The sequence below is a fragment of the Falco cherrug genome, chromosome 6 (genome assembly GCF_023634085.1).
Source record: "Falco cherrug isolate bFalChe1 chromosome 6, bFalChe1.pri, whole genome shotgun sequence".
NCBI classification, from domain to species: domain Eukaryota; kingdom Metazoa; phylum Chordata; class Aves; order Falconiformes; family Falconidae; genus Falco; species Falco cherrug.
The window spans coordinates 70,430,068-70,453,344 of record NC_073702.1 but is presented as its reverse complement, the minus strand read 5'-3'; the positions used below and the strand labels follow the sequence as shown (position 1 = coordinate 70,453,344).

Sequence of the window (23,277 nt, the reverse complement as noted above, 5' to 3'; positions counted from 1 at the left end):
ACTACTGCTGTCCTATGGAGGAAAATATGGTCCCATGAGTGCCTATTGATCTCGGTGTCTCTTTCAGTATGGGCTTCAAAGGCAGAGAGGTAGGTCAATAACAGGCACTTCTGAAACCCCTCACTCATGCATTTAAAAATAAAAAGAAAAGAATGAAAGAAACCCAACACATGTTTTGCACAGCTAAACAGCATCATTTGGGGGAAAGATGACACCATTTCCTGCCTGCATGGAAAGCCAGGGCCAAATTCAGGCCAAGGAGAGGGGAACTGCCTAAACTACCCTGTAGGAAATGCTAAAATTATGAACCGTGTTCAAACATCTAACTCAATACTGCAGAGTATTGCCTAATCCCAGGAGCTTCTCCAAGAACTGAGTGCCTACGTCCATGCAGGAACATAGGACCAGCGACACAATTTCATCTCTATTTTATGCAATTAATTTCCTTGAGATCCAAAACTGACTCTTCAGTGCATCTCACCCCCATCACTGCTGCTTATGCATTTTGCTCTGAGTCTTGAGAATGGAAAATAAGTGAGCAACCATTGTATCCTGAGAAAGCTGCTTTCTGATCCAACCACCGCATCAGGTTCCCATTACTCTGACACCATCAGTCTCGCATTTGTTCACTTGCAGAGAAGACCCTCAGTGAGAATGACTGAGAGGATGGGTTTGATGGCTCAGAAACCGCTCCAGAAAGTGAACGCTGTGACCTGAGTTCAAAAAGACCTAAACCCCAGACCAGGCAAGAGTTGCAGCCACTAAGCCGCTGCAGTGTCTCATGTTTTTATGGGTCAATTGAACCATACAAGCACACAGACCCAACTAATAGCCAGCTCTCAGGTCTGAATGCAGTTTAGCACAACTTCTGGCCTATTCCTTTGTCATAATACTGCTCTTTGTCTGTGTATAGTATTTTAAGCACCTAAGGGATGTTACGCTCCAAGTCAGCAAGCTGATTTAGCTGATGCACAGGGGTGGTGGGTGGCTTCAAGAAACATGGCAGACTATTCACAAAGTAGACAACCTTAACTAAGGCCCTGTGAGTCGGCTTTTCTTGATTCAAATAGTATCTGAGCAGATTCAGATGTCTTTCTTAAATGCGGTAGCAGTATATTATCTGTGTCTCTTCATATTTTGCTAAACTTCATTCAAGATTCTGAGAGCACTTAGGATTCACAGGAATCAAAGTAACTTACCTTTACTGTGTCCTCTCCCACTTCTGAGAAATGCTACCATTAATTAAAGTGAATTCCTGACAATGTATCCTACATAGGACAAATCTTAGTTTAAAAATGTAGAAGAACAGACAAAAATTGCATATTAGTAGCTATATTTTAAACCAAAAAAAAAATCTTCACATAATAAATACATCTTATGCACATTAACTTCAAATTTACTTCAGAAAGCTATTTACAATATAAATAATTATAAATGGGAACACTTTGCAAGATATTGTTGACATAGCTAAATTGTGTTTCCTACATTACATTCCAAAGGAAAACTTCAAATTACAGATGTTATGCTACAATGTCACTAGACCTTATACATTGCAAGGCATGGGATTTGAAACACTGGCAATCGGTGTCTTTTTTTCCATAAATATAACCCGTTGGTTTAAAGGAAACATGAAATGCTTCATTATGTCTCAAGTGCTTTTTTTGCTAGATAAATAGTTTTATGCATTGAAAGATCTACCTTGGGAAAAAGTTGCAGTGCCTTAAAAGTACTTTTTCCAATAGACTTTGTTTTCTTAGAGATGTAAGGATGCCAACATTTTGTAAGTGAGCAAGATTATTTCTTGCATTTCTAATCTTCCCACTGTATCGGTAGCTGAAAAGAAAAAAAAATCATGCAGTCCAAATTGCAATAAATAAAAATGTTTTAAAATTGTCTTTTGAATCCTACAATAGGTAATCTTGAGAAATTCAGTCTTGAGAAAGGGGAGTTAAATAGTGACTACAACCAGACAAAAAGCTTTGCTTCTTCCTGTATTTGATCTTGCCTTTCAAATACAGCTTCATAGATGGAGTCATAAATTACCTCTTTTCAGAAAGGGATGTATTCCTAGCAACTCAGAGCCAGATTTATCCACAGAGTTTTTGTATACATCAGTTAAATGCCACAGTGAAGTTTAACCTCACAACATATTTTTTTTTCATTAATAAATGCTCTAAGGAAATATGAAATGGAGTCACACTAGTGCTCTATCCACTCTGAACAGAAGACTATTTAATTTTTTGGCCTTCAGAATAACAGCTAAACCCTCAGCTACACCTCTAGCAGGCTTTACTAACACCAAACTGAAGGGTTATAATAAAAACTGGAGGGTTTTTTGTTTTGTTTTTTCTGTTGTTGGTTTTTGGGTTTTTTCAGTGCACAGAGCTGAAATATTTAAACCTCAATACTAAATGCAAATAAAGTAAAATAGGTCCTCCTCCGCACTGTGGAGGTATCTAGAGTTAATCCAGTATACCTACAGGAAAGCATGTTCATCCACCATTGTTCCTAATAACAAAGCCTGTATTGCCTTAAGACCCTTAGGTGTTTTCAGTAAACTTGCAAATCATGGAGAGACCAGAGCCTGAATCCATTTACTACCAGACATTAACTATAGCCACCTTAAAATAGACATAGCTAGGTCTGATCCTGGAACTGTATGCTATAATCCCCATTATATACAGCTTTGTATGCAGAACGTCTGAAACCAATGTGTGTGCTATAGCTTTGTTCCTTGACTGAAAGGTTAACTGACCTTTGGAGTAGCCAGTCTGATGTTCTGGGGTGGCTGCACCTCTTCCAGAAATGCTATGTGACCTTTTATTTTTTCCAGCTCACTCAGGATGTTCACATAAATGAACATATGGTGGTTGACATACTTAGGGACATTAATGAATAAATGCTGCACATCCAGAGATAAAAACAAGATTCAGATTAGAGTGATTAAAAGAGTTTAAAAGAGCAAAATTTCACTGTGTAACCTATGGCAGTGTTGTGGACACATCAGCAAAAGCCATTCAAAGCTTAAGAAATACTTCTGGGGCTCTTCAGTGCAGGGAGATGCACTCATTTTTTCAAAGCACGTATAAATAACCTCTATTACAGAAACACAGCCATTACAGCTATTACCTTCCATAGCTTCCATACTCACATCTTGAGATTTAAAAAAAAATAAATAAATTACAACCCCCAAACCTATTGACACTTCACAAGAAGTCAGCTTTTTTGCCCTTACATATATTAAGTAGTAGCTTACTCCACAAATATTCCCATTTGAGTCAATGGGACAAATTGCTGAGTAAGGTTCTTCTATTTTAACAATTGCTTTGCAAATTTGTCCAAAATTACAAACTCCATGCCCCTGGGCTGCGATTTTGTATAGAGGGGTTTTTTGCTTCTTTAAATAAGACATATATCAAAATCATAATGCATAAAAATCATAACACACCATCCACTGATATCAGTAAGAAATGGTTTGAAGGACCTGTGGTCACTCTGTATTTGGAGTAGCTACAAAATATTAATTTGGTGTTAATAGCAAAACAGTATTATTTCAGAGAAATGATACAACACAGCAGTTTATATTGTTTCTGTTCCAAAACACAACCTACATACCTCATTTGAAGTGGTAACCTTTAGCTAATGTGATACATTGGAAATATATTTGGTAGAAATGCCTTGCATTTTTCAGTTTTGCAAAATATCTCATCTTATCTGATTTAGAAAACAAAGAAACAAAAAAAAGAAGATGATATCCTTGAAGGATACTAAATGAAAAGTTGAATTAAATAAATATATACTAGAAAAAATAAGCTTTATACCATATTGAAAAGTACATGTAATATGAGCTGCAGTGATATTATATGCTAGAATTAAGATTGCAAACTTACTTTCATGTAGCATGCGGAGTCTAAGTCTACATTTAATGATTTCTGTCAATTGAGAAGAAATTCCTGGCTATCTAAAGAAGCAAGATGGCAAATTAGCTGACAAAAGGCATCTATCTCTAGCAGGTTGTACTGAAGTGCTAAGGAGTGCCAGTTGCTGGAATCCCATGAGAAGAGCGAGCATCAGCCTTTGCTTGTAGCACAATGTGGCTGCATGTACAGACTGCTGTACTGATATATTCCATTCATTACAGTGCATTTTTTTACATTTGTCATTGTTGTGGACTGGAACTATTGAAAATAGGATCAATAACTACAGGTTGGGAAGTTTTATTTCACTATCACAATAGATAATAATGGGGAATTTTTATTGCATAGCACACTGGCTTTTTTTCCTAGGTGAAATCATATAGAGTATAAGCATCTTATATTGTACCTGGGGTTTTTTTTGAAAGTGCAGAATGCGAATACAACCGTGCCCAAACTGTGGTCTCCTGACTGCTTGTGGCCATTAGATGATAGCCAGGGAACTGCAGCTGGTCTGCAGAACTCTATTAACTTCTAATGAGAAGATTGATAACAAGAGTGCTTGGTGATCCCAAGAAACTTGAGTGCTGACAAATTCCCATTCATCCAAACTGTTTAGGAAACTCTTCTGTAATACAAAATAATATTGACACTTAGACTTATTTTTATATGTACTAGTAGGGATAATATGATACCATGTACCTCTACTCTAATTCGCTTTGCAAATTGTATTTTAATACTGTACAATGAGACTCCAAATACAAGTTTATTCATATTATTCATAGGAATAAGTGAAATAAATATGTATCCAGAACTAGATTTATCAAAAATACTTTTTCATTCCTATGCTTTAGGAATATATACAATTGTTGGGCTGAAAGAAGTCCATTTTGGTCCATTCCTTCCTCTGAGTTAACAGTTGTCAATGTTTTACTTCCCCTCAATTATTTGTCTTGCTTTTATCTTAAAACAAACAAACAAACAAAAATCTCTAGCTGCTTCTCTTTATGACCTTTATTGTTCATTTGGCAGTTAGTCAAATAAACTTCTTGCCAAATCATTTTGTTCTCATTTTGCCTTGGCTAACATTCAATGCCCTGTCTCTCATTTCTGCCACTAGTTCAAATAGTTTTAGACCATTATTTATATCTCCTCCGTGCAGAGCTTGGTGCACACCAGTGACATTTTCCCTTTCTCTTTTCCCTTGCAAAGATGACAGACCCAGTTTATTTAAAGTTTTTATTAGATCTTTCAGTCTCTTTATCTTTTGCTGAGCTCTGCTCCACCTTTTCTATTATGAGGTTTAGATAATAAAGACCAGACTGTGTTGCCCTTCCTTGTGTTCAACGTACATTTCATCAGGAGTGATCACACTGCAGTCAACAAAGATTGCTTATGGAGTAAGGTACTACTCAATTCAACATTCACAATCTGCCTTGGAGTGATCAGGACTATACACAATATTCCAAGTTCAGAGAGGTAATTTCCTCTGCTTTCAAGTACATCTCTACTTACGTGGCTTAGAATGTTATTATTTAGCTTTTGCTTCTGATTAGTTTTATTTGAAAATAGATATTTTTAACCCACCCATAGCATGCTGGTTTATATTTAGTCCCATTGATGACTCAGTCCCATATGTCGAGCTTCTTAATGTTACAAATGAAGCTAGACTTAGTGCTGATCTCATTTTAGTAACCACAAGTCCCCTTAACTCCACATTGGTGTAATAGGGAGCAGTGGTCCTGCTCCCATGGCAGTCAACTTTGAGACTTCATATAAATGCCATACAAAGAAGGACAGGTCTACCAATTGTGCCTACAAATGCCCTATTTTACTCTTTTTAGCATATGCTTTTTATTTACTCTTTTCCAAACAATTAGTGTCTCTTCGTTCATGAGATTATTAAAAATTGCAAAACGTTTCTCTGCCTCTTTTGATGTCTTCTATAAGTCTAGGACAGGCCCCGATAACATCAGCATTCTTAAGACAACTGAATTTCTTGGAACCCTGACTTTCCTCAGTATTTTTTAATGAACATATGACCAATTTTGATACCCGTAATATGTTTTGATATTCATTAAATTTTCTGCTGCAAGTAAGAAAAGAATGCCTATCTCTTTTTCAAAGTTATACCTATTACTTCACTGTATGTCCGACAGAGCAGTTACAAATTTCTATACTTTCTTAATTTACTCCAAAACTTTATCAGAAGTAGGACAAACCACCATACAGTTTCTGTCTATTCTCATCTCTCATATTTTCACACTTATGCAATTGCATTTGCATTTTACAGCAAAATTTCTAGATTCTACTGAGTTCCTTCTGTGTTTCAAATTAATACTTCATTATTCAGCCACTTAGAACCACTTTTCCTGTTTTTATAATATTACTAAATGGCATACATAGCTATAGGGTTAAATGTGTTTATCTTGGACCACTCCTGATTCCAGCCTATTCTCCCCATTTCTCCTGACAATTTTCTTTCATTTCACTCCACTACCCACCTTGTGCAACCTTGCAAAAATATGAGGACAATCTCCCATCTCTACATCAAGACAACCAAGCCCTATGTGTTTCTCAAAAGTACACTGAGAAAGGCCCTCTTTCTTTTAAATACAGTAGAAGTAAATACTTGATTGTACTAATCATAAGGATACTGCTCATTTGACTCCTTTCAAATCAAGCATGTGTAAATAACTATGCATGTGAGTACACAAGGAAATAACAATTTGAGTTCTCTCTTCTTTCTCCCCTTTTTGATTTTTGTATTGGTTAGCCATGGATGCTTTATACCATGGAGCAGCATAACATACTTGGCCATTAGGGAATAAACAGATCACCAGAAGTACACTTTTTGTTGTGTATTTCAAAGGAACACATTCCAACTTTCCGCATAAAAAGAGTGCATAGCAGTTTTGTTGGCTGGGACCTGTGGTGCACATGCAGTTCAGAAGGGCTGCCCTTGGCAGTGTTTCCAAACAGCCAGCTCTTACACAATGCACACAAATTGCTCTGCTATCTGCCCCAAGCACTCCCTGCCTAGACCTTTTCCATCCTTCTCATCTTGCATGGCACCAACGTTGAGTTTAGCTCCACTCACTCTAACCTGCATGCCAATGCATTTTTATTTTTAAAAAGTAATGTGTGTTAACTAATTTAGCCCCTCAAACCTTAGATTATTCTTTGTAGTGCACTGTGTTATATCAAATGCTGGTAACGACAAGGGCATGAAAACATATAATATCTTCCAATTAGATCTCAAAGGTTACTTTTTAAAGCACAGAAGTTTTTAGAAAAAAAGTGTCAGCTTCCATTGGTTATTATAACAGATGTTCCCTTGTGTCCTTGTGCTGGATCTTGCTGCATCCTTAAGTGAGAAGTCACATCAAAGTGTGATCCATTACAGCCTAGTGAATAGTTTCTAATGGTTTCAGTGTCATATAGATGCTCCAGGGCATATCCAGTTAATGTGTAAGAATGCTTATCAAAGTACTGCCTGTGGGAGCTGTAATAATTTGGAGAGGCTGCTGGGTGATCCCCTGGGGTTTGATGAGGAGACACATCTGAATGCAGGTAGTCTTTTGCTAGTACCAAACTAGATTTTGATATTCTGTCAGAATTAGGGCTGCTTATCCTAGACAATGTTGTGGGGCTGTTGTCATAGTCATTTTCATGTGGGCTCATGATCTTTCCATCTCGTTGCTGGATGTGTTCACAGGGAGGAGTGTTGGCAACCATCGGGACGCGGCAGACATCCCCTGCCAACTGCTGCTGAGGGTAATTTGCAAAACAGATAGCATGCTTCTTCCCTGTGCCATTAATGGAGATCAGTGGATCAGGAGTCGTTTTCCGCAGTTGTAGTCTGTTTTCTTCCTCTTTAATCATTTGCTGGGTGGCTCTTATAAGAGTTTCAATTTTGCTAGGTTCGTGTGGACTGCTTTGATATTGCTCAGCACGGTATCGGTCACCTGATTCACTGGCAGAGCCAGGATCAGGTGAGCTAACAACACTGTCCTCATCCCAGTGTCCTCTCCCTAGGAAAGATAGAAAGGAGACAAGCATTGAGATTGAAGGAGACAAGCAATCTTAAAGAACAAGTACCCTGAATCTTATTTTACAGACAGAAAACCAAGACAGAGGCAAGTGACTCATAACAAAGTCACCAAAAATGACTGTGGTAGACCCCTTGCTTTTCAGTGACAACCTCTAGTTTCCAATGTCTGCACATGGAACAAGTGACCTAGCTGAAAATATACGAAGCAGAGGTCTAAGCACCTCAACACAGAAATCCAGTGCCACCTGAGATGCTCTAGGGTAACCAAGCTTCTGCACGGGCCCAGCAGGTATGGCACCAGCTCTACAGGAACTCTATGTCTTCTGGAGCAGCTAGAGGCTAGGCAGGGCACTATAGGGCATGTCAAAGTGCCCTCAGCACTGACCTTCAGGCCCTGACCCCTCACTACCTCTTTGTGTCAACAAAGTCTGAGTGAATTGGTACCATGATGAAAACAAAAATCTCAAGGAATTACAAATGTACATCATTCCAACGTATCTTCTGAGGCCTTTCCAGGAGCTAAAACATAAAGACAGCATTGTGGAATAGCTTGTGGCTCTATAGTGACTTTATGCAGGTTACACAACAATAAATAAACACAGGTAAGGAAGTAGATCTTTAGAAGCATAAGAACCCATAGCTATTAAACAGGGTTACTGTACAAATGCGATGTCATATCCCAACACATAAATATTTGCCATATAAAACTTTTAGAATGGGAAAATATAACTGTATTTGAACCTCTCGTTAAAAAATAAGGCCCACAGACATATCAGAGAAGGTGTTCAGCTTGCATATATCTGAAAGCACAGAATCAGACCTGTCAAACCTCACTAGGAAGAAAGCGAGTGAACCCTAAACCTGAACAACCAACTAAGGCCACACGATAATAAAGTGCTTGATAAAGGATTTGCTGAGATACATACCTGCAGGAGGGCATGCGTTGGACTTACAAAAATTACTTAACGATGCCTTTGCCTCAGCACATGCAAAGTCCTCTTTGGAGATGAGGCCCATTGGGTTGGTTGACCGGACTCCTCAAAGGAAACCCATTTTCAGACTAGCACGGTTTTCCCTGCTCTGCGTTTGATCAAGGCATACAGATCTGCCCAGCTACCACTGTGTGGCAGAGTTCATGGCAAAAATCAGTGATGGGCTTTTATCATAAACATATCCTGCCATTTGTTGGTGGAAGTACTACACTGTTCAATACTCATGAGCATAAATTTATCCTTCACACCTTTGTAAGATCTGGACCCAAAACACCAGGGCCTGGAGCTGGAAGGGAGCTCCAGCCATCCACGCACACAATAGGTCCAGCACACCATGACACACTGTGGAGCTGGTTGGCCGCAGCACTAAACCATATGCTCAGCTTGTCTCACTGCACAGACCATATCTGCAGTGTTCCAAACTTCCTGAGCATGACCAGAAATGCATGGATTCATGTGTAATTTCCAGGACCTGTCGTACTGGTCAGCTAATTCTCATTATCGTAAGGTGACTCCGAGCCCGGACTACCAGAAGATACATTAAAAGAACAGAAAAGGAAGCAAATATTTTCTGCCCAAAGAAACTGCTCTGACAGCAACATTCACATAGTATTGTCAAAAGGATTTTCATTTGTGAAAGGCCAAGGTTTGAAACTGCCTAAATCTAAATGAAAATGTCACATTTGCAAAGGAAGATGAGATGTTTCTCTCCTCAACTAAGGCCAACGTGTGAGGTTTTACCCTCAAAGCTACATGCAGACTGAAGGCCTATTGAAATACATAAGACTTGATACAACAAAGAAAATAACTGCAGCACATGGAATTACAACACCACCAAGGAACAAACTAAAATCAAATTATATTAACCATTTGCATTGATTAGCCTTGATAAAGGTGTGGAATAAATATTTAACACTTTTGTATTTGTACCTCCGTATGGTATTCCTACATTACTATCTTTCTGTGCTCAGCAAGAATTACCATGCATGAAATTTCCCAGCAAAATCATCATACTTTGTTCAATTCTCTTCTTTTTTTGGAGAAAAGAAAGCTAGAGAAACAAGCATGACAGACGTACAAAAGAGACACAAGGAAGGAGGTGTGTTCTCACAGGGAAAATGGAGAACTGTCCTCTTCAAAATTTAGGGCTCCCTTTGTTTCCTCATTTTTCCACTGATTGTATTTCTTAGAACTTGCTATTTAATCATATTTCTAATCTCAATAGAATTTTCCTCGGATTAGAGTGAAATAGTGCAGTTCTTTTTTATTTCCAAATTCTCATTCTGCAAGTCACTGGAGTGGTATTAATGTAATTAGCTTTTATGAGTTCTTTAGATACAACCTATATTTTAAAAGATTATTTTAGTAGAAAAGCATTTTTTTAATTTAAATTTATTATATATATATAAATATAAAAAAACAATTTTCAATAAAAAAAATTAAATTCACTATCCTTACAACCTTAAACTCTGCCTTCTGGGTCAGCTGCAGTCCTTCATCTCTCAGCCTACCCTTTAAACCCGAGGAGCTTCAGATTTTTCCAAACCCAAGATCAGTCTTTCACCGTGATTTTTTTATTAGCTTCAGCCTCTGATGATGTGCTACTGCATGGAGTTTGCAACCTGCCAGACACCAAGCAAGGCTTCAGACTTGGTGCTAAAAGGGTGAAGAAACTCCAATTAGCTAAAAATTATTGGTGGGGGTAAATGTCTGAAACCAAAAGCAAATGTTAATTTGAATTGCCAATTTTAAATAAAAATAAACAGCAAATTTTTCAGAATCTAGTAATATCCAGTTGGATATTAATGAAGAAAAAAGTAATTTGGAGAACAATTTCTCCAAAGACTTTAAAGATTTTTTAATATCTAGCTTGGATGGAGCTCTAATTTTTTGCTAAAGATATTCCACCCAAATCAGTTTGATCTTCAGTCAAATAAATAGCACATTTCTATCAAGTGTATCATTTTGTTTGTATTTTTAAGATTACCCTTAAAACCTCACCAGTCGGATATTTCCACTTTAATTTCACAGATTAAAAAAATATATAACAAAATTATATTTTGCTGCATATAAGCCAGACCATCAAACTCAACTTGAATTTTAAGCATTCCTCATCTCCATAGATGCGATCTCTGAGACCAAGACATATATCAAAAGCCTCTCTCAATTTCTGCCTCTCACATGAACAGCTGCATGTTTGTGTTGCGTTGCTCTGTCGGAGATGGTGCCTTGTTTTCTCTTACCATGAATCCTGTGCACTGACGTTATGTGGGGCATACTGTTCTCATATGCTTCTCTGCTCTCTGGGGATGACTTAGTCAGAGGCAATGCTGAACGAGAACCCCACCAGCTCTCCCTTCCCGGCTGCGGTGTGCCGAGGAAATACCGGCCAGCTTCACATCTGCCGCCTTCACAGGCCTGAGTATGGAAATGTCTGTCATCAGTCAGCCTGGAGTGGTCGAGTGCAAAACCGTAGCAGAGCGCACTGCGGTCTGAGTACTGTCTGTAGGCACAGGAGACATCATGGTGCTGGGAGCTCGGTCTGTCTGTGGGCTCCAGTAGCTGGGGAGAAGCTGTATCAGTCAGGGGGCTCCCACCCCACTGGCTCTCGTGGTCAGACTCGGATCTCTCAGTGTGAAACCCAGAATACTGCAAAACAGGAGAAGCAACAGGGAAATTACTACGCCTGGGTGAAATCTGCAAGTAATGGCACGGGAAAGAGAAAGCATGTATGTGATAGGGTGTTTTTTGCGAGCGTGCCCACATGTCTGCACCTTCTGATTGGGCTCCTAGTCCTTTCCTGTACAACACTCGGTAATGAGCTCACAGATGACAGCACAGACCTCATGAAAGCCTAAAACATCCCATGTCGACCCTTAATAGCCATCTCCTTTATGATGTGTAATATTAAGTTCAGCAACATCAATGTCACAATTCAATATTTTTTTAATATGTCCAGGTTTTTCCTATTGCTTTGAAAGCTAGTGCTTGTGCTCAGCAACGGTGCTCAAATGCTCTTCAGCAAAACACTTTCAAAAGGGACTGAAATAAGACTGCTCTGGAGCATTCTCGCATGTCAAATTGAAACTGAATGTATTTCAAATTCTTTTTCTAAGGGTTCCCTCTCTTTTTCTCATCTTTCATTTGTTGTTGGGTTTTTTTTCTTACCTGAAGTGGTATCTTTGTACTTCTTTCCTCCTATTAGTAAGGAAAAGAAAGCCTCCTGTAGATCCTGGGACTACCAACACTCCTACAGAAAAAAGCTCTGAAGTGATGGCAGATTGGCAAGAAGGTAAAAATCACAGCTCTGTTGCAACATGAGAGCAAGGAAAATCTAGAAACTATTTGCCAGAAAAGGTGACTGCTAGCCAAAGCAGGCAGAGTTGGCATTCCGCACCCTCACTTAAGCTTTCCCAACACGGAAGAAGCAAGTAGCAGGCAGTTGGAAAAGCAGAGCATGAGCATTTGTTTAGAGAGAAGTAAGGGTTAAGTTAAATGTCACAGATTTCTAGATATTCATAATGAATGTTTCAAATTTTTAGATACTTTTTGGGAAAGGAGAGAAAAAAAAAGATAAAGAATGCTTATTAAACCTCCTAGGATTTAGCTATCTCATTTTTAAATCTTTTTATTTATTGGAACTGTCAAACTTCATGGAACATCTTTAAATCAATTTCACCCATGATTACAGATTGGGATGAGACCAAAGCTGTACATGCTCGCCTCTTCACTACTGCACACTCATGTCACAAATCAATGTATTACAACATGAAACCTTGGAATTCTCCCATTCCATCACTCACCTTCCAGATGCCCACTATGCGTTTTCTTTGAATAGGCATTAGGCCTCTCATGAAAACATAAGCCTACCTTCCTTTTCATTAGATTGAGTTGCTATGAAACTCCTCATTATCAGCCAGGATCAAGGTTTTATGCACTTACCAATCGAAAGTACTGACCAGATGTTTGACTTACAGAAACTTAAACCATCTGTGCAACACCAGTAGTGGTTTTGGCATTTAATTGAGTATTTCTTCAGTATTCCAGTTTATATTTGTGAATACTGTTTGTTAACATGGTAGGCTATTTAAAGGAAAGAAAGAAAGGGTCATGGCTTTGGGGAGCTTGGTTATATTTTGTTATTAGTTGTCAGAGAAATACCTGTAGGCAAAAAGCCTGCCAGTGAATATGGAGGAGGTCAGCAAGTTAGTACTACCATACTCATTGCACAGTTTTAGAGATGAAAGGATAAACTGATTTTGCATGGAGGTAAGATAGTTTCAGAGGCAAAAAAGAGTTCTTTTAAATGCCAGTAGCTCAACACACATTAACTAGGAACTTTATTCAGCCATCACGGTGTTATGTGACCAACTGGAATGTCTAACTCTTCCATTACCCTTTCAGATCTGATGTCTTCAAACTGCTTTGTCACAAAGATATCTCTATAAATACAAATTGAGTTACTGTAAACTTTTTAACAAAAGCATACAAATCAAATTAAGTTTCCAATAAAAAAATAGAAATTATTAACAAGATTTTGACTATTACATTTTAGTTAAAATGGAAATTCACAAAAGGAAAAATATTTTTGTACCTGTTCTTAATTTATTTTTAGCACTTTTTTTATTTGACTTCTACAAACTGGTTTTTTTAAATTTAAAAAGCTGAAATATAAGATATTATCAGCCTATATGTAAGTAGAAAAAAGTTTTAAGTTAATTTATTTTCTTATTAAAAACAAAACTCATAGCACATTTTTCTTTCATGAGGAAGACAAGGAAAATCAATTTCCAATAATATTATAATGATATTCCTTTTTTTATGTACAGTTTATGATTATAAGAAACATCAGAGATTCTTTCAAACTAAAAATCCTTAATTTCACTTAGCTTTAATAGATATTCTCTTATTAGTTTTCTGTTTCTAAAGACACCTCAGGGTCAATACAGCTTCTCTTGAAAGGAATTTCTCCATTTAACTGAAAACTTGCTCAATTTTTTTTTACTTTTAACCTAACCACAAAGGATTCAATTGCACAGCATTCATGCACTTCTTTAAAAGAAAGGGAAATATTTTCAAAGTACACATGTTCAGTATATGAGAAATGCACCATGTAATGTCAAGTAACCATGTAGTCAAGAGCAACAATACTTCATGCATATTCTTTGTACTTGATGTAAATGATGATTATTTGAGATCTGACCCATAGCAGCTGCTAGGCCATGGACGGAATTACATTAGCACAGTGAATTATTTGTGGCACACATTGTCTACCAAGGTTTGATATGACTGCTCACCCTTAAGGTACAACATAAGCAGACATAGGCCAAAAATATGTCTAATTCCCTCCAAAGCTAATCACATCTCTATTTGGCATCACAAAGCTGCCTCTACCACTGCGGCCCTACCATTGCCTCTTCTGGGAATCTGATGTTGACAGGTGGAGACTCCAAATATGGGTATGTGTGACATGTTGACAGGCGGAGCAATGAAAGGATGATCAGAGATACTGCCTTACTGAAATGAGAGCGGAAACACTATCTCTCAAGTCAGAATTACACTCCCATATGTCAAGTGAAGAAAGACCATAGAAAATGGAATCAGATTTAACGAAAATGATGGCCAAATAAAATTACTGAAAATATATAGCTTTTTCAGTCCTGGTCCTGCCTCACCAGAAACATTTTCCTTTCTGCTAATTTTTGCCTTCTGACTCCTATCAGTCAGATTTTATTATTTTGGGGTTTTTGACAAAGTTTGACCAGCAGACAGAAGTTAAACATGATAAAGAACTTCAGATAGGCAACATCTGAAATCCCTTTGTGATTTCTGAATTGTCTTCTGGCATAAACAACAATGATAAATAAATTAAATGATCCTCCAGCTGGTTCCTGGAAATGGAGTTGCCATCTCCAGATACTAGAAATGCCTTCCAGAGTGCTAATCCAGCGTACCATCGCAGTAAGAGCACACCAGCAGGATTAGGACTGGTGTAGAAAGGGGCTATAGGCCACCACTGACACTATTTTCACCCCAAGAAAAACTTTGTGATGGCCAAAGGGGCAAGGAAATAAGAAAATATAAACTCAATGTCAAAGAAAAGCTTGCTTTACAGGAGTCCATAGAATTGTATTAGGCCAGTAGACAATTTAATATTTCTCTGGTGATTTTATTTTGCCTGACCTTCCTTCCATTCCTACAGGTGTCTCACTGGCCTGAGCCCATGTCCTGTCATAAGCAGCAACATCAGCCTGCTCCACACACTGTGCCAGATGTTCAAACAATAGATGTTATAGATATTTAATTTTCTGGCAACCTACTCAGGTTTTTATCATTATAAACATTAAATATATAGTGAAACCCTCTCAGAGTTCTCTTTTCCATGAAAAACTTTCACTGCATCAGCATTAACAGCTTTCCTCTTGATTTGTGTCTTAACCATGAGAAAAAAAATCACAGATGCTGGCTGCATTGTACTACGAACATATGCATGCTTTTAAATCACTTTTATCTTACTTTTTACTAATGTAATCCTGAAATGTAAAATACATTCTTTTTGCATTCACTATTATAGGCAGAACAGATGGTGAAAAGGCTTAGATTAAAGTAATACAGTATGTCCATTAAAATAACCCCCACTGCTGGTGACTCTTCACCAGATCAGGAGTTATGTTTACTATAAAAAGAGAAGTTTGCTTTGCTTTTGAATACACTGGGAGTTGCCAAGGCTTTAGTCTACAGGCAGAAATGGAAAAAAACCCAAACAAACAAAAAAAAAAAATAGGCTGACTAGAATTCAGCCTGATATGATCAAATAGAAGTGGACAGCAGAATTAATCCAGATTATCTGTTTAAAGGAGCTATAGAATCAATTTACCTCCAAAATCAGGTGCATTAATAGACACATACTAGAGAAGGCTCTTACTTCCAAAAACTCCTGCATGGTGTAGCACACACCAAAGCCTCCATCCAAGAGCTCTTGGGTACATCCTTACTTGTATACGTGCATTCCTTTTATATATATATATATATATACATATATATAATATTTACCCAAGAAATAAGATGAGATATGAATCAATAAACATTTATCCAGATCTGACCAATAAACATTTCCATTAGAGGCAGACAACAGACAATTTTAAATGTTTTCTTTAAACAATCATTACTAATGGGAGATTAAACTCCAAAGCGGTTGTTCAGATGATCACAATTAAAATGTTTTTCCAATCTTGTTGTTATTTCCTCTGTACAGAATAAATGAGGTCCAGGGCTAGCTTTTGGGAACACAAAATAAATGAGGTCCAGGGGTAGATTTTGGGAGCCCCTCACAATTATTATTATTATGGGGGAAGACTACACACATCTTTTAACCAACTCACAATTTTCCTTTTTCTGCAAAACCCTATCAAGCCTTCATCTTTCTTGTTTCTTCACCTCTTCTTTTGGCTGTCCACCTCCCTGGTAGGACAGGACTAGAAAAGCCCTGTTCAAAGTGTCTGGACAAATCCTACAGCTGTGTCGTGAATTTTGGTTTGCTCTCCTCTCTGCTGGCCTTTCCCCTGTCTGGGGCTGGTTTCACAGAACCCAGTAGCCCACTGTACTAATGTCAGTCAGTGCTAATCATATGCTGACTGATGCCTCCAATTTAATAAACTCTAATTTTGCTTAAAGTGCCTATAAGGGCCATATTGCACCATGTCTGCTTTTGCATAAGATTTGAGGAAAAAAACATTAACGTTGTCTTAGGTGACCAAAGCATCTGCATTTTGCTCTAGTGGTAAACATTCAGCTGAAATTTATTAACCTGGTTTTCATACAGTTCACATCTCATGTAGCTATCCTAGGGGCACACAGCTGGAAATGGAGAGGCTTCTCGGTCATCACCCAGTAAGGCATATGACTCTCTTTTCTCTTCAAGACTGAAGCAAAGTAAGTGGTAAGGTGAAAAGAAAGAAAAAAAGAGGAATTAAAAAAAAAAGGAAAGTATGTACATTTAAAATTACCTAGGTGCCCTTAACTTTAAGAAATACATTGCCCACTGCCATTATTTTACCAACAAACTTCCTGCTTCCTTTGTCCACTAAAATCCAGGCTCCTGTGTAAACCAAAATCTGTGACTTCATCTTTCAGTCATGGCTTTTGAGTCACACTCTGCTTCTCTGCAACTGACTGGCAAATTATGTAGGCTGGGGACTGAGGGACACAGGCCATGACACCTGCTGCATGTTCTTCACAGCAGCTCTTACTCTTTCAACAGTTTGTTCAGTGGTGGGGGAGGACGAGAGGGATGCAAAGCCAAGCTGCCAGTGTTGCTTGTGATGATGTGCTGCAATGAATGGTATGACCATTTTTCAAGATATTGGCAACTAGTACAGCTGGTTCTTTTTGAATTATGAAATCTGTGACTTTGCTACCAGGCAGCTGGTAATGAGGATACAAAATGAAACTGGAGACTAAACACCCTGAGCTGTCAGACAACAATCCCTGGTAAACCAACAGTCTCGACACTGCTAGTCCAGGGTTTTTTCTGGTGGCAGAGAGAATAAGGAGATACCGATGAAAGTCACATTTTCAGAAAGCAGATTGATGTGGGAGGATAACAGGTCTTCAGCTGGGATCATCCTGCTAGCAAGTGAGGACTTCTGAAAGGACTGTGTAAGGGGAGATGAAGGGTAATTTCAGCAAATCAAAGATAGTTATCTTAAAAATCTAATTTAGAATTAATTGTAGGGAAGTTTCCCAATTCTTTAAAGCATTTTTATTACAATTGTCTGGTGTAACGCATTCAAGAGAAAGACTCTCCTTTAACAACCTACAGAAATGCATATGAACAAATGATTAAACAACCTCTGGCAAAATTAGATTCATAAAATTAAGAATCTGACTTCATACCTAGGCACTTGGTTAAATATTCCCTGTGCCAAAAGCAGATGTCATTTAACTGAAATTCTTACCACCCGGTACTTTTGAGGGGAAAAAGAAAGAAAAAAAAGAAGTGATGTAGACACTTGGGCTCACATTGTACGGCCTTAGAGGTCAATTTAGAAAACATTGTGCCTGCAGAGAAACTGTAGTCATCAAGGTCATTTATCAGTTAAATATTGACCTGAACTCTTTAAAAATACATAGCTTTTAAATGTTACATCATGAAGGCATATATTTACATCCACTGTGTGGTGGCATAAGGGCAGTAAGACTTGCATCATTATTTAGTAAACATAATGGTTATTTTGACAAACAGATTTATTTGAGCTAAAGGGTTGACAATGTAAGTATGCAAGTGCTGTGGCATTCTCTGCAGAAATCAGTTGTGTTAATGTATTAGGTAGGCTCCAGTCCAGAGATCTAATCAAATTTGGCCCGTTCTCCAGGCAGGGACATGTTCCTTACACATTAGGCCTGAAAATGGAATCTGGGAAATTACAGTCCACTGATGCCAGTGGCCATCTCCTAGCGCTTTCTCCCTTTCAAAGCTTTGTACGTAGAAAAGCTTTCTTGTTCCCATTCAGCGTTAGCTTGTTGCTTTCCCTCCTTAAAACTCAGTCCTCCTGACTAAGATTTCAGTATTAAACTGCTGTCAAACATCTGGCAGCTTTCTAGATATGCTGGAATTATCGAAGAGTAAGAAAAAGCAAGCTTTCTCAAATGGCAAAACTCACAATTCTCTCGAACCAAGTATTTCAAAACCAACATTTTCACTTTCTTTCTGTCCGCTCCTCGTTAACTCTGAGCCCTGCACTGTTATTGTTGTTGATGATGATTTATTATGCATGCTGAAACATAAATGTTTCCAGCTTTTTAGAAACAGTTTAAAGAAATATATTCCTGCCTCCAGATCTTTTAACCTGTCATCCTTTATTCCCTTTCAGTAACATGTTCTTTGGCCCATTCTAATTACTTGGGTAAAATAGCAGTCAAAATCAAGATATTAAAAAAGATATTATTTTGGTTTTTAAAGGCAGCTACCTGTGGGTATGGTGATGTCCTTGATTTTGACTTTGTGCTCGAGAGGCGAGATTTGCTTCCCTTTCTATTATCCGTTATGGTCGGAGTTGTATTTGCGTAAGAGAATGCCGGCTTGGTAGCAGTGACCTGATCCAGGGAGAGCTGTAGTCCTTTATATTCAGTATCCCTATATAAAAGGCAAAAGTGAAAAAGAAACTCACTTCGTATCTTAATGGGAAACATTTCTTCCTTCTTAGTAGGGGGTGGAAACAAAACATATTTCTAAGGAAAAAATAAAACCATCCAGGGCAAGCCACTATATCCCCCTAATACATTTAAGTAGTATAGCTTACTAAACAATCGCACTATTTTTATACTGAAAATATGATTGCTTTTTGCATCCAACTGTTATCATGCTGATCTACTTTCTTCAGTAATAAAAAACAATGGGATTGAAATTTCTGAGATTTATATTACAGTTCTGCATTGGTCATATAGCTAAGCAGTAAATAGGATACATTTTCCTCAAAACTCTTTTAACTGTACAACTACAAACTTACCACATGTGTATGTGTGTTCATGCATGTGTGGGGGTGCACATAGCAGCCTACATAGATGACTAAATAAATTTAACAATTTTTTTTTTTTTATGGAAAACACTTATTTTGAAGTTATTTTTCATTGTTCACAAAATTTCAGGCAACTGGTGCAAATTTTTGAATGATTCCTCTTCTATGAGTCTTGTGAGTGTTTATTCCTCTCTTTTAAGTTTACCAGTCAGAGAAAACAGCTAAATAAATACATATCTTCTGATTTAAATGGTCTGTCCCCCACTCACCAAATACTAGAGGTTTTCTGTGGGGAGCTAGATGCAATGGCAGTTTGTGATGTTCAGTGTTAGTTTCTTCAAACTTTCTAATGAATACATAAAAGTAAGGAAAACTGGCATTATTCACAATGTCTTACTGCGCATAACGAGGGCATATGCATTGGACTGCACCCCTCTGCACACATGTGCATGTCTGCTGATACCCGGGGGAGTAAGAAATGAGCTCTCCAGCTTTCATGTAGTCATACGGAACCTATTCTGACAATGATTTATTAAAAGACAGCAAAGCAAGAGTTTCTTCCTGACCTACCTACCTGGAGGAAAAGAGGAAGGATTCATAGCTTTTCTCTTCCTTTGTGTTAATCAGCAGAAAAGTAAGAGAGCAAGGGAAAAATAACGCTTCTCTTATGCAGTCAAGGAGGCATATTCATTCACACATTACCCCATCTAAACCTAACTCATCCTTAATGAATTATATTAAGTCCAGCTTTAGCAAAAATATCTTGCTTTATAATTACACATATATCAATGTAAGCCATGAGAGTCTTAACATTTTTAGAAAGGAACTGCACCACAACCTGAGCATAGCACAGCTTAGTACACTGGAATGCTTTCATATAAAAGTCAGGGACAGAAGGACAAACTTAATAAATCACTGAAATAAATGAAATAGGATGAATCTTTGAAAAGCCACAGATAAACCTGCACAACAGACAGATCTATTCATACCAGTCCTACACTAAAATGTTTTTGCACTTGATAAACAACAAACTTGTTGGTTGAAGAGGTTTAGGTTTTTTGGCAATGCAGGCAATGTGTATGTATCCATGTGTTATATATAAACACATGAAAATTCATCACTGACATTAGAACTGTGTTGACTACACTGTTTCCAGTCCATAGAAGACAGAGATTAGCCAAGTATAATCAATGATTTCTAATAAAAAAATTACTTCTTAATGAGGCCATTTCTTCAAACTTTGGCTTTAGTAGATATAGGCTTCTGCTAGAATATTTGCATTTCAAACATCCTGCCTGCAATGAAAGTACCTGAATATAGGGATTTGCTTTGGCCTATTTGACAGGTAAAGCTCATCCACATGTTTAGAAACCGTCATTTTTTCCCGTGGTTAGCCTCCAGAATTTCTATCCAGACACCTTGACTCGACATGCAAAACATCTGTCTCCATAACTGAGTCCTACCAAATTATCTTTATGTTGTACAAAATGTCAGAAACAAAGGATGCCAATTAATCTTCATACTTTACTACTACAGTAGCATGACATATTATCAATAATCCTGAAAAAACTATCAGTCTCATCCTGATACACACATTCCCCCTGACTATTTGATTGTAAGAAAAGGAAGCCTCCTGTGGTCTCAGTGTCCAATGCAGCAAGTATTGCCTCCAGAAATGAAAATTAATCAAAACTAAGTAGGTAAATTATATACAGCCTTAGGGATATAAGAAGGTTATTTCATTTTTTAACCTTCCAACCCTTTTGCCTCCCTGTTTGCTGGAGAACCTGAAGCTCTGCACTCCTGCCAGTACCCCTCCATCCCTGGTGTATGCAACCCTGTAACAGTGTGCTGCTTTCTCATGTCAGTGGAAGAGTTTTAAAAAATTGGACGAAACACCACCCCAGCATTCAGACCACAGACTGCCACTCTAACACTACTTGGCTGCCGTTACAATCTGTGTAAGGGCCAAGCATTCAAATCACAGAGACTGCGCCATAAAATGCTTCTAGGTCACAGAAATCTAAAAAAAAACAGGCAAACGAGGCTGCCCAAAACCTTGCATGCCATTATCTGTTACTTTTCTAAGTCCTTGGTATCATTACAGTGAGGAGTCACCCTCCCAGACCACATATAAGAATAAACACCACAAGGTGGCATCTGCAGCCAGTTGCTTAGATGGCAACATCATTAAACAAAAGATAGAAGAAAACTATCTGAAGTTCTTGCTGTGAAATGCAAAGTTTCCCCTTAGAAAAAGAACACATCTGTACTCTCCTTGCAGATGAAACACCTGGACTTTTTTGCATCACCATCTCAACCCTATCCTAGCACAGCTACCCTTCAGAAGAGCCAAGATAGACACCAGAACACCAATAGTAACAGGCCAAGATAAATACCAGATTAAAAAAAATGCAAAGAAAACATGAGGGAAGGGTCCTGTGGTCTCAACGTCAGTTGCAGACGATGTTCCATCAAGAAATGAAAATGTTTGAGTATATCCATATCCACTATGAGGCAAAGGACTAGAGGAACCAGGGCTCCTAGTGGTACACAAACTACAGATGAAAATTCTGACAACTTCCTAGAGGAATTTATAAAACTTCCACCACCTGTGGAACTGTAATCTCCAGATTCCTGTTCTCAGGCACCTGAATCCTCTATTAAACAATCCCAGCAACGCAGTAGTACTGCATCTTGTGTTCTACATGCAATTTAAAAAAAGGTGGTGGATATGAGCCTCTTCCTCCAAGGTCCTCACCTTCAGGATCCCACAGGGATCCATACAGTCTACATCTATCTACATGAGACTGCTGAGAGAGAGAGTGATACGGCATATGTTCAATTGCTAACAGTATGTTGCTGACAATCTACTATTTATCTCATTTTCTGATGCAACTATCATCACTATAAAACATCAGAATAACTACAGGAAATTAGCTCTTAAATGAAGAACAGATGGAATAAACTGAATCCAGACAAGACCAAAGTGATGCTTCTTTGCAAAGGGATACATATTGAAGACCTCCACCTTTTCATGATGGGAAACAGCCATTCTTTCCACAGTTGGATGGAAATTCTAGGTCCTCTTTGACTCCTCAGAAAACCTGGATGCAGATACTTTTGGTAGTGTATGCTTCCAAAACTATTATTTCTCCTCTGCCTTGTCCCTCCCCCCAGTATGAGAATCTGGCCAGTATGGTCAATGTATCAAGCACCTACAGACTGGATTACCATGCTTCACTGTAAGTGAAAAGAAATCAGAAGACAAAGTATAAAATCCTCTTGCTACAATATGTCGCTTCCCGTTTTCATCTCAGATCTAACTCGCACAAGCATTTCCACTCTGTCCCATATCTCTGGCTCTTCCAACGCCTATTATAAAGCTTGAGCCTAATTTTGAGAGCACTTGTTGATGTAGTAGAGCTAGCATCATGAAAAAAAACAAGGATCAATGGCTGTACCAACTGCACTTCTCTGCAATAAAGCATCTGAAAGTTGAGTCCAAAGCATTTTTACTAAAGGGATCTAGCTATAATTAGCTGCATAGGTAGAGAAGGACAAAGGCTGTAGCAGAAAAGCATTTGGAAGAGGAAGGCAATCTGTTTGCTCACAACTTGGATGACAGCTGGGTCTGCAACACTTGTGTAAAGAGTTCTCATAATTCAGCTTTAAGAGACACTTTCTGCCACTACCATTGCCAAAATGTACAATATGAAACATGGTGGCAACAACAGTCTGTCTAATGGAAGTTTGAGGAAGGGATAATGACTTATTAGCAGATAGACCCAAAAAAGTCT

General features: G+C 38.1%; 1 protein-coding gene across 1 annotated transcript in view; it reads right to left on the bottom strand.

Moving 5' to 3' along the window:
* Positions 1–6,970: 6,970 nt before the first annotated feature.
* The window catches only part of SIM1 (SIM bHLH transcription factor 1), a 48,756-nt gene continuing 32,449 nt past the window's right edge, over positions 6,971–23,277 (bottom strand). Inside the window, exons 9-11 of the mRNA XM_055714406.1 lie at positions 18,930–19,095; positions 11,204–11,609; positions 6,971–7,948 (exon numbers count right to left, since the gene is read on the bottom strand). Of these exons, the coding sequence (XP_055570381.1) occupies positions 7,218–7,948; positions 11,204–11,609; positions 18,930–19,095 (1,303 nt within the window). The 3' untranslated portion in view covers positions 6,971–7,217. The remainder of the gene's footprint in view (positions 7,949–11,203; positions 11,610–18,929; positions 19,096–23,277) is intronic.